This window comes from Ranitomeya variabilis, chromosome 6, assembly GCF_051348905.1.
Source record: "Ranitomeya variabilis isolate aRanVar5 chromosome 6, aRanVar5.hap1, whole genome shotgun sequence".
Taxonomy (NCBI): Eukaryota; Metazoa; Chordata; class Amphibia; order Anura; family Dendrobatidae; genus Ranitomeya; species Ranitomeya variabilis.
The window spans coordinates 189,852,660-189,865,610 of NC_135237.1; the positions used below are offsets into that span (position 1 = coordinate 189,852,660).

The 12,951-nt window shown below is 45.2% G+C and overlaps 1 protein-coding gene across 3 annotated transcripts in view; it reads left to right on the forward strand.

Moving 5' to 3' along the window:
• The window catches only part of MLH1 (mutL homolog 1), a 113,930-nt gene that overhangs the window by 31,018 nt on the left and 69,961 nt on the right, over positions 1–12,951 (forward strand). For all 3 annotated transcript variants that reach the window (XM_077269328.1, XM_077269329.1, XM_077269330.1), the window contains one exon: positions 5,859–5,947. In XM_077269328.1, coding sequence (XP_077125443.1) covers positions 5,859–5,947 — 89 coding nt within the window. The remainder of the gene's footprint in view (positions 1–5,858; positions 5,948–12,951) is intronic.

Genomic DNA, 12,951 nt, shown 5'->3' on the forward strand with positions numbered 1-12,951 from the left:
TATGATCAATCGTGGAATGGCATTCTTTCAGTAGAGGCATGACTTCCATCAGATGCTTTTCCTGCAATCTTGATTTGAGGAAATTATGTAAAGTCTATTGTATTATTCCCCATCCACTAAAATTCTGGATGGCGCCCTGCTTCATTCACCCATCTGCCACACTCCGTCCGCTCGTGTGTTTATGGGTTGCCATGGCTGAAGAGTCCATTGACTGTCATGTGGTACTGTTGTGAAGCACAGGCTGGGCTTCATGATAAACCGTAATTTGAGCTACATATTTCAACAGTACGGTTTTGCAGTACATGAAAGTCGATCGCAGGTTCAAGTAGCCCACAGAAACTAAAAGTAAAGTATAAAAATAATTAAATATATTTTCTCCTTCACCTCATTTGGGGACACAGGACCATGGGTGTATGCTTCTGCCACTAGGAGGCTGACACTGACTATAAAATAGTAACTCCTACTCCTCGACAAGTATACACCTACCACTGGCTCCAGCCGAACCAGTTCATGCTTAGTGTCCTTAGGAGGCACATGGGTCTGGTCTTTAGACCACAATTTATTTTATTTATTTTTTTTATTCTATTTTTTACTTTTTAATATTTTTTAAAGGATTACAGGGGCGATGGATGCCTTCAGGGTTCCAATCTCCCCCAACAATCCAACCATGTACCCCCTCCTGCACCGTTCATAGGCATGCCTGAGCTCTATTCTACGGGCGACAGGTCCCTTCAGGGCACCACTCTCCCCGCACCAACAACAGACGGGGACATGGAGTGTCGCCTCCATGTACCCCCTTCTGCAGCCAGGCTTACTACTGCCGGACCAATAGTCCTGTCCCATCCTGGGGGAGTTAACCCCTAGGATGTACAAAGGCACTAATGGCGTCCGAGCGGCCCCCGCTGCATCACCACTGATAGAACAGCTTTGATGGAAGGAGGCGTATGATCCCTCTCCACATCCCTAACAAAGGGATGGTGGATGGAGGGTTTCTGTACCGTCCACACTGCAGCACCTGACCTGCAGGCAGAGCTCTGCGCTTACCCACAGTGATTCAGAGGTCCGTTGTGAAGAAATGCTCGGGTCGGGCTAATCAGCAGGGCTCTTGTAGCACGTGCTTCCCCAGGGCGTTTTTTCCCCCGGGTGTGTTCCTGCCGGCGCTGAAAATTTAGTCCCCAGCTTCGGCTTATGATAGGCCGCAACCCGGAAGCTCCACCCACTCGGGTCGTGCTGGTGGCTCCGCCCACTCTTGGCACTTCCTGCGCAGAGCAAGACTGCCTTTCCTGCTCCCAGCAGCCATTTTTTCTTACCGGCCACCTCTCAGTAGGTCGGGTTTCTCCCTGGCTGCAGGCTCACTCCTGCAATTCCCGGCGGATATCCTATCATCCAGCCGGATCTCTAGCACCAGGAGGATCGTCTCACAGGACCTGGGTAAGAGCTGTGCTTCAACACCCATTGGCCCTTCTCTGCAGTATTTCACTTGTGATTAGCCACCACTCGTCCTATTGGGGCATTTAGCAGAGTCAGGACATACTGGGGTACACCATGTCATTGTCTAAGACATCCAAGAGGGATGTCAAAACAGTGTTTTTCTTCTCATATACCACCTGCCAGACTTCGTTGCCACGGGGACAGAGTATTCCACTCTGCAAGGCCTGTGATCCCCAATGCGCTCAGGAGCCCCCCTCCGCTACCGAACCCAGTGTACATAGTCTCCCTGAGTGGCCTTTGTCACTGTCGCAGTCCATGACTTCACTATCTTAAGCGATTGAGTCCCTCCAAGACCCCTTCTCGTGTCGGGATATTCGTCTGCCTGTCTTAGAGGGTTCCTCCACCACACAGGGGCCATTGTCAGTCAAAAGATACACAGGCATCTAGAAAACGGACCCATAGCACGTCTCCCGGGCCCTCTCGCACCTCGGCATCCGTGAGCTCGGTTTCTCGCTTTCCCCTCACCATGGGTTCGCAGCGACCAGAACTCTGAGTACGAGTCTGACTGGACCCTCGACCTCGACTCGCCGGATTATTAGGCGATGGTGGATAGTCTCATAGAGACGTCAACCAGACTTTTAAGGTTGTCAAGGACTCTTACCTCCACCCCGGATCACGCGGTTTCCTTCAAAAGGACCAAATGTCCTCATATGGTGTTTGCCAATCACCTCGAATTTCAGGACATAGTTCGGCGGCATAGAGAGCGGCCGGACAAACGCTTCTCAGGTCCAAAGCCTCTTGAGGCGAGATACCCTTTCTCATCTGATCTGCATAAGCAATGGTCAGAATCCCCTTCGCTGATCCACCTGTATCTCGTCTTGCCTCCAAAACCCTCCTATCGTTACCAAACGGATCCTCGATTAAAGATCCAATGGACTCTCTGATAGAGAACTTTGCCCGTTCGGTTTTTGAAGCCTTGGGCTTAGCACTCTTTCCCTCTTTCGATGTGGGTAGCCAAAGCAATGGTCTCCTGGGCAGATACTCTGAGCAGGACAATACAGGTTAGTGATTTTCCCCCGGAGGCAGCGGAACTAGCCAATCAGATCTCTTTTGCCGGAGTCTATTTGGTACACGCTTCTCTGGAAGCGGCTAACTGCGCTGTTCCTGCGGCCTCAAATGCTGTTTCTATTAGGCGGGCACGGTGGCTCAGGGAATGGCGAGCGGACTCTGTGTCCAAAAAGTCTCTAACCTCTCTGACTTACCAGAGCAGTCATTTGTTCGGAAAGAAGCTGGTTCAGCTTATCTCTGACCCACAGGAGGGAAGAGTAAGTTCCTCCCCCAGCAGAAAGTTAAGCGACCCTTTCACCGCCCGCAACAGTCACGTTTCCGTTCCTTTCGTAGCAATCCCGGTTGGTCCACTACAGCCAACTCTTCCGGATCGGGGCGCTTCCCTCATGGGGACAGAGGTCCCCAGGTTTCATATAAGACCAACCAGTTGTGGAAGAGATGACCTAAGCAGTCCAGATCTAAGGGATCCAGGTCCCATAGATTCTCGCCTAAATGACTTGTGACATTGTCCGGTCGACACCAGCAGAGTAGGCGGTCGTCTACTCCGGTTTCGTCATGCCTGGCTCGCTGTCGTTTACGACGAATGGGTCAGGGACCTAGTGTCCTCCGGATACAAAATAGAATTTTCTTCCCTCCCTCCAGCACGATTCCTCACCTCTCGTCCTCCCAAAGCGGAGGCGCGGACACGGTTCTTTTACTGGGCCATCGATTCTCTTCGTCAAGACGGGGTCATTATTCCGGTCCCAGAAAAAGAAAGGTTGCAGGGGTTCTACTCGAACCTTTGTGGTCCCGAAGAAGGATGCAACAGTGAGGTCCATCCTGGACCTAAAACTCCTAAACAAATTTGTCAAGGTCCGGCACTTCAGGATGTAGTCCCTACCTTCTGTCATCTCCTCGATGCAGAAGGTGGAGTTCCTAGCATCCATTGACATCCGGGATGCTTACCTTCATATCCCAATCTTTTCCCCCTCTCCAGAAGTTTCTGCGCTTCGCTGTCTGCGAGGGACATTTCCAGTTCACAGCCTTGCCCTTCGGCCTCGGCACCGCCCCCTGAGTGGTCACGAAGATCATGGCAGCCGTAATGTCCATTTTGTGCACTCTCTGGGCATGGTTGTGTTGCCTTACCTAGATGACCTTCTAATCAAGGGACCGTCTTTCCAAGCCTGTGCAGAGTGCATTCGAATCACTATGGATATTCTTTCTCGCCTGGGATGGATGATAAACTTAAGCAAGACTTCCCCTGTTCCTGCTCAGCAGATAATTTTTTTAGGCATGACCCTGGACACTTCCTGAGGGTTGGTGATTCTCCCTCGAGCCAAGGTCTTAGCCATTCAACAGGGAGCCCGGGCACTTTGTCGTCCTTATCCTCACTCCATCCTATTTGGCATGGGGTCCTGGGCAAGATGGTGGCAGCGATGGAAGCTGTTCACTTCGCCCAGCTTCACCTGCGTCCTCTGCAGCCTTGGACAAGAACCCGTTCTTCCTCGACAGACTGTGCCGTTTGTCCCTGCGTGTCCAGCATGTGCTCAGGTGGTAGACGTTGCTGTCCTCTCTTATCCAGGGGAAATCCTTTCTCCCAGTTCATTGGCTGGTGGTCACTACCGACACCAGCCTTCTTGGCTGGGGAGCTGTCTTCCGTCACCACACTGCCCAGGGGCGTTTGTGACCTCGGGAATCGCTCCTTCTGATCAACGTCCTGGAGATTCAGGTGATCTAGTTGTCCCTGCGGCAGTTCCATCATCTCCTGGTAGGGCGCCCCCTTCCAAGTTCAATCGGACAATGCCTCGGCTGTGGCATATATCATCCATCAAGGGGGCACCCGCAGCAGGGCGGCAATGCGCTAGGTGGAACACATACTCCGCTGGGCCGAGAGAAACCACTCGGTCATCTCGGCAGTTCACATCCCATGTGTGGGGAAAACTGGGCATCAGACTTCCTCAGATGTCAAGGTCTCACTTTGGGAGAGTGGTCACTTCATCCGGAGGTCTTCCAACAGATTTGTCATCACTGGGGGACTCCAGATGTGGATCTCATGGCCTCAAGATTAAACGCCAAGGTGCCAGAGTTCCTAGCTCGGTCCCGGGATCCAGAAGCCATCGGGGCAGATGCACTGGTTCTTTTGTGGCGTCAGTTTCATCTTCCGTATGTACGTTTTAACCCCACTTCTGTTACTCCCGAGGGTCATCAGGAAGATCAAGGCGGAGGGGGTCCCAGTGACCCTGGTTGCTCCGGACTGGCCACGCTGGTGCAACTAGTCATCAACGTCCCCGGGCGACTACCGTATCATCCGGACTTAATCTCCCAGGGCCCTATTTGCCACAAGAACTCAGGGGCCCTGTGTTTAACAACATGTATTTGATGGTTTTGATCTCCTACTGCTTTGTCCCTGAACTGGTTCAGCTGGAGCCAGTGTTAGATGTATACTACAGAGGATGAGTTAATTTTTTTATAGTCACTTAGTGTCAGCCTCCTAGTGGCAGCAGTATACACCCATGGTCCTGTGTGCCCCAATGAGTGGTTCGGAGAAAATGATCTTACGGTAAGTACACAAAAATCCCTATTTTTATAAAATTTGAGTCTGCACCTTTTTCCCCTTTTAAAAAAATATATATATATATTGCTGCATCCCAAAAAGTACAATGTATGAAACTATAACATTAACCTGTACAGTAAAAGAAAAATGAAAACTCTGGAATTGAAGCTATTCAGTCTCTACGCTGCCGATTTTCCCCTGATAAGCTGAATTCAGTCTGTAAGACGGATGACCCCCATTTGACAGATACATTTTTTTTTTCCCTGTTTTCCTTCTGAAAATTTGGGGTGCGTCTTATGGTCGCGTGTAGTGAATCCCGCTTCCTCACGAAACGCGCGTTGGGGTAACTTTCCGGGACTAGAACTGGACCTGCCGCACCATTATGGGTAATTCCGTCTAACTTATTTATAATGCACATCGTAATCTGATTGCTATTAGGCTTGTGACAATGCTGCGGGCATAAAATGCACTGATGTTGTTACTGTTTAGAGTGCCACAGCCTATGTACCTTTGGTCAGATCTGATGGCAATGATACAGCTGCACCTTACTATACGGATATTTTAGCACACCCAGCAGTGTCCTGTTCTATGAACCTTGGATTTTGGATGCACCTATGATTTATCACATGAATTTATTTATGGTACATGATTTTATTGTTTTATGCAAAATACTTTTCAATAAAATTTTGATTATTATAATAAAAAATTTTCTGGGCATTCTGTGACTTATAGTTCTCCTTAGTTATGCTATTAAAAAATGCTGAAAATATTTGAAAAATTATTTGAAAAACTACAGATAATGTAGAAATACACTTTATCCCTTCAGCAAGGTGAGACCACGGCTGATGTGAGAACATTATCAAATGCGACAACGGTTGACAATATCAGGACTGTATTTGGAAATGCTGTAAGCAGGTACTGAGTTTTTTTTTTTTTTTTTTTTCTATTTTATTTTATTTAAAGTGCAAATATACTTTCCATTATGCTGTGAGAATCTCATGCACTTCATTGTGGCATTTTCTGCAACTGGTGGGGGAAATGCTTAGGGTCAACTAAAAAGTTCTCAATGTCTTTGTTCCATTCAGCATTCAAGCCCCAAGTAAGGGGGAGTGTGGTGTTCCACTTAAATGTAGGGATAGGATTCTTGAAACCTCCTTTTAGTCTTTGGGGGAGTACCACTAAGCACCTCAGCTAACAAAATTTGCAACAGGTCTTTTGCAGGAAAAAACCTTCTAATTTAATTAGTTTGAATGTTTTGGGGTTTTCTATTTTTTTTTTTTGTTCTTTAAAAGTGGGTGGTTCTTATCGTCTGAAAAATGTGGTATATGTTTTCTTGTTTGACTGAAATTTTAACCCCTTAATGACCACCAATACATTTTTTTTACTATCCTGAGATATAAGAGAATAGCATCCCCCAATGAGTGAAAATGCAGCCACTGTACTTTATAGCTGACACCCTGTTGTTTCAGCCACAATCAGTGTTTGCACTGACCGTGGCTGTTTAACCCCTTAGTTAGATGCTGTGGTTAAAAGTGGCAGTGACATCTTGATGGTTAACAGTGCTGGTGCTCCCTCTTTATCCCAATCTGCACCCTGAGATCACATTTATGTGGTCCTGATGCTTACCACAGCAATCCAAACCCCAGTAATGGGCTTAGTCTGCCTGATATTGAAAAGCTATCAATCTTTTAGCAGTAAAAACATAATTTCTTGTTAGTTTTATTTGGGGACACAATAATGTGGGATAGACACCTGTGGGCTGACACTATTAATGCAGCTAATTGAAAATTGTCTTACACCCGCATCCGGCAGACTATACCTTTCCTGCTGGCATCGGGCTCCTCAGTTTTTTTCATAATATCAGTTGGAGACAACTGAGGTCTAAGTCTCAGATCCATTTTAGGCCTATAGAGGCCAAGTTAGGTGTTAACCTTTTTTTTCTTTTTCAGATGTATTGTTTTTAGGGTAACAGGGTTTAATTGTGCACTCTGAATCACACACATAGCGGTGGAGAGTACAGGCTGTATTGTTCAGTCGGTATCCTCTAGCGCCTATACTGCTAGACCATGTACTTTGACTTAGTCGTTGATCAGGTACCGGGACAGTGGTCTTTGAGCCTCGTGAAGATTGAGTTTGGAATGCCCAACTTCTAGCCATATAGGCGCCATTTTGGAGGAGGATTTTTTTTTCTCTTCAGGAAGATGGCGTCACCTGCGCAATGGCAGCTATCGGATCTCTATACACACCACTGTACACAACTGCGCAGGTGCAGCGGGCGCCATTTTCAAATTGATTTTTTTTTTCTGTATCAATAACATGAAGAAGAGTGATTACTAGGACACTAAACATGCAATTATGTTGCAGCGCAGGTGCCACGGCTGGCACCTGCCTGCAGAAGGTTTTTTTTCTTCAGTATGTACAGGTATTCATTATGTAAACTAGAGGGCAGGTCACTGAGGGTTCGGCTGCGATCTTATGCTGTCCTGTCTGTATACTCTTTTGCTTCCCCCCCCCCCCCCCCACCCAGGAGATGTGGTATGATCAGACCACATTCCTGTACGGTCAGAGGCCGCCATTACAAAGAACACAGCCGGGGCACATTTATAAGATTATCTCGGCACAGGAACATTTTATTTAAACACATCCAATTGTGGAAGAAGTTATTATTTCAAGATCTATTAATTAAAATGAACTTTTGTTTGTGGAACAATCCTTTTAAACAGTCTTAAGTAGCTCTGCTCCAGCCTGAAGCCTGACTGAAGGACGAGGGCTCCTTTTTTAATTGATGACTCCAGCCTTTAGTAGGAACAGCCTAGGAACAGCTTGACACTTTGTTCCCGGACCCACGCATTCTCATAGATAACCTATAGAGACACCTTTAACAGATATTTCTTGACAAAGGCTGTGACATGCCAAAACGTCGAATTAATTATTTGTTCCTCCTTGGATGAATTTTTTTCTTTTTTGATTGAAAACTATTTCAACTTATCCTTTTTGAGTGCCAAAGTTTTTTTTTTTTTTTAACCATTATTGTTCTATTTTACTTTTGAGCACCTTATACTTTTACAGTTGAGCACCCATACTTTTATCATTTAGTTGGAACCTTGCGTCTAATTCTAGAGGCATGGGTTACTGACTAAGGCTACGTTCACATTTGCGGTCTGCGCCGCAGCGTCGGGCGCCGCAGCGTCGCCGCATGCGTCATGCGCCCCTATATTTAACATGGGGGCGCATGGACATGCGTCGCACTTGCGTTTTGCGCCGCATGCGTCCGTGCGGCGCCCGCGTCCGGGCGCAGAGGACGCAGCAAGTTGCATTTTTGCTGCGTCCAAAATCAATGAAAAAAAGGACGCATGCGGCGCAAAACGCAGCGTTGTGCATGCGTTTTGCTGCGTTTTTGTTTGCGTTGTGCTGTGCGGCGCCGACGCTGCGGCGCACAACGCAAATGTGAACGTAGCCTTAGCCAGCAAATTTTTTTTTTCTTGCGCAGTGTAGGGTGTAGGTGGCCGCACTAATCTAGGCTTCTTCAGCCAATAGGAGACCTTTGATCAGTATACACCAGGATAGGTGCTTCCTGAGTAGTCAATAAGAAACCAGAGAAAACAGAATGGCACTAGGAAAAAGGTGGATACTCACTGATGAAGCAGGTTAGCTGAGTCGACAACACCCCATGTGGTGATTCCACAGGAATTTGGTGTGCTCACTTGAAAGAACATGTAAAGTTAATCCAGAAGTAGAAAAAATTTGCCGCACCACACATGTCCTCCTTATCTTTAAAAACCTTTGTCCTTTATTGCAAACATCATGATGTGGACATGTTTACAAAGGGCAGGACGGCTGGTAGATCAAGCTGATGCAATCAGTGGACGACTGCCGTTTCGAGTATTGCAAACTTGGACCCGTTGAAGAGTGCAATACACGAAACGTCCGTCGTCCATTGATTGCACTAGCTTGATCTGCACCCGTCCTGCCCTTTGTAACCATGTCCACATCACAATGTTTGCAATAAAGGACAAAGGTTTTTAAAGATAAGGAAGACTTGTGTGGTACTTCCTGAGTAAGGTGGTACTTTTTAGAGGCCTCCCTTCGAGTACCTACCTCCTACAATAGAGCTTGCCCTCCCACCACCCCCACCCACCACCCACCCCCTAGTGGACAGGTCAGGACAGACTTCCCGGGTCTTCCACATTCTATAGCTGTCTTGGTCTTTCCTTATTAGGGCGAGACTTTCCCTGGATTTAATATTTTGAATACCTGTTTTCTTAGGAGTCTCTGGTTTTGGTCTGAAACTCCTGTTCATCATGGTGAATTCCCCCAGACATCTCCCATACTATTGAAAAAAGAAAGGGGTAACCAGCGGCAAACAATACCTAAAATGTATCATCTGGGAAGATTAAATTATATGTATATCAAATAGTAATAACTCCCAGTGAGGATTAATTTTGCCCTACTATTGGATTAAGACAGTTATCATGAACAACATACGAAAGGGGGAAGAGGAAATGAATCCAAAAAGATAACCTTATGTCTTTTAATAAAATTGCTTTATTTAAAGTGCAAGATAAGGAGGCAATGGTGACAACATAATCACCCAACAAATATCTAAAAACAACAAATACACAAGACACCAGGAAGAAACAGCTGCTGACCCATAGCAGAAAAATATTGGTATAGCAATCAGCAATCAGCATATCGGGTCAGATTTACAAAGCCAACAGGGTTACTTAAATAGTTTCACATCAATCCACCTAAAAAACTTTTAAGTCCCACAAACTACAATGTCAAAATAAATATACAAGCCAGTATAGCATACAATAGCGCGGGACTTTAGTAGGTGAAAAGAATGATAAATCAATACATCACCCAGATATAATCTTTAGCAGGTGTAGGATCCCGGTGTCCTACACCTGCTAAAGATTATATCTGGGTGATGTATTGATTTATCATTCTTTTCACCTACTAAAGTCCCGCGCTATTGTATGCTATACCGGCTTGTATATTTATTTTGACATTGTAGTTTGTGGGACTTAAAAGTTTTTTAGGTGGATTGATGTGAAACTATTTAAGTAACCCTGTTGGCTTTGTAAATCTGACCCGATATGCTGATTGCTATACCAATATTTTTCTGCTATGGGTCAGCAGCTGTTTCTTCCTGGTGTCTTGTGTATTTGTTGTTTTTAGATATTTGTTGGGTGATTATGTTGTCACCATTGCCTCCTTATCTTGCACTTTAAATAAAGCAATTTTATTAAAAGACATAAGGTTATCTTTTTGGATTCATTTCCTCTTCCCCCTTTCATCTCCCATACTATCCAGATAGACATTTTCTGAGAGTTGTCCTCTTCTACCCAATTTCTTTTTGGTCATTTAGTTTACTAGCAGGACTGTCGGGTCTGCAATTCGGAAGGCTCCTTTCCTTTCTGATTATGGTTGTCTGACTAGGTTTAATGAACAAGGGCCCTAAAAGGTCACTTTTCTGCCATTTAATTTAGCATCTGTTTCATAGGTGAGAAGAACCTATGGGCAGCGCTTGTAGGGCAATATCCTTCTTTTTACTAGCAGGTCTGGATTGAAAAAGGGCAGTCACCCAAAAGCTAAGTTCCTGCCTTGGCTATCCTGGTCCAGTAGAATGTATCTTATAGACTGGAGGTCAGAACTGCCTGTCTGGCCAGGAAAAATTTGCGGCGACCATATTATTTCTTGTGAGACTGGAGACCTCTAGAGGTCCAGCTGTCCTTCGGTTCTCCCCTTTTGCGCTCATCAGAGAGATTATTATTATTTACTATAGCTCCATTTATTCCATGATGCTTTACTGTGAAAGGGAATATATATGACAAAAACAAATAAAATCATCTTGAACAAAACTAGTCACCGACTGGTACAGGAGGAGAGAGGACCTTACCCATGAGGGCTCACAATCTAAAAGAGATGGGTGAGGACACAGAAGGTGAGGGTAGAGCTGGTCTTGCAGTGGTATGGTGGACCGAGGGGGGGGGGCGCTACTGCAGGTTGTAGGCTTGTCGGAAGAGGTAGGTCTTCAGGTTCCTTTTGAAGGTTTCCACGGTAGGTGAGCGTAGAGAAGGAGATCTTGTGAGAAAGTCAAGTTTTTTTTCTCCTCCTCCTGGACAGAGTATTCAGGTGTTTGGCTCCCCTCTCCTTATTGAAACTCTCTGCTTTTTCACTTTTTAATAAGGAGATTACTTTCCCTTCTTTAGGTACTTTACTTCCAGTTTCCCTGAGAGGTTCTCACACTGGTGGATATAGCAGAAGGCTGTGCAGCTCTTCCTGCTTCTCAAAGATCCGTTCGGATGCCTTAGGCATCCTGGTATGCTCTGGCAGAGGTCTGACCGCCTCTAGCTTGCTCACTGAATTAGATCAGACATTTGCGAGGCTTATAGGGCAGGTGCCAGTGATTCTCAAAACCCCCCCCCCCCTCTCTTTCAGGGTTAAAGTGCACCCTGCATGGACTGGCAGTTCTTCACCAGGTTTTGACCCTGCAGCTCTGTAAAGCAGCTACTTTCTCATTGAGCTTACCTTTTCCAAGCTGTACGGGGAACACACCCTTGCTACGGCAGGTACAAAGGTACAAATCTGGGGAGGAAGATACTGCAAGCAGTAAATGCTTGAGAAACGGTGTGAAGATCTTCTGTGGTAACTGTATATAATGTTGGTTATTGCCACCCCTTAGACCTCTTTGGGACATCTCAGTTACTCTGTCTCCCAATAATAAACGAGAAAATAAATTTTTACTTAAAGTAAAATCTTTCTCGTTATCTTCATTGGAGGACACAGCTCCCTTCTTTGGTTGCCCGGTCCGGTGTGCATGATTTTCCTTTTTGTGCTTTAATTCCTTTTGCTTACTCTTACTGCATTTTTACTAAACTGAGAAGCATGGTTCTAGTAGGCAAATTATAATCTGCTGGGGAGAAGCCAATTTTCATTTAGTTGCATTAATAGTGGCTGGAGTGACACAATGTATAAAAAATCTGTCCGATTTTTGTCTGCCGAGAATCGCACAAATCTTCTCCTTATGGTGATCCGTATGTCATCTGTGTGCAATGCCAGGATTCGTTTTTTTCTCAAAAAAGTATCCATGTGTCATCAGTATCTCATCCGTATGGTGAGATTTTCTCACACACTTGCAAAATGAGCAAATAATGGCTGAGCCTTTCCTGTCAGCTGCCCAATGCCTGAGAATATCTCGCAAGTCACACTGATGGTCCGTGTGTAATCCGTATTTTTATCGCCCCCATAGACTTGCATTGGCGTTTCTCAGCTGAGATACGCGGACAATCGCAGCATGCTGCGATTTCACTCGCAAGCGTAATACGGACGAGAAAAAAAAACGGATGATGGGAGCTGCCCCATTGGTCTGAGTGCTATGCGATTTTTTTTTATCACATAGCACTCGTCCGTATTACAGAGTAGCGTGACCCCGGCCTAACTGTGTCCCCCAATGAAAAATACGAGAAAGTGTTTTTTAAAATGAGTAAAAAAAAAAATCATTCATTTTTTTTTTTTTTTTTCATTCTTCTTGTCCCACTTTGCATTTAATTCCTGGAAAACACCTGAAAGGTTAACAAAGTACCTGATAGCAGTTTGTAATATGTTGCAAAATATCACTTTTGGGAGTTTTCCAATATATATGTTTCAAACATTCACATAAAAACTGAATAGGTCCCTAAAAATGTAAATTTCCTTGAAAATAGGAAAATTTGCTGTTACATTTTTAAGCCTTCTAACATCCTAACAAAATAAAGAACATTTCATATTAATAATAATAATAATAATAATAATAATAATATTACATGGTGTTGATGAAAGGCAGACATAAGGTAAATGTTATATATTAACTATTTTATGTGGTGTGACTTTCTGGAATAAAGTTATAATCTTTAGAAATTTGCTTTTTTGGTTAA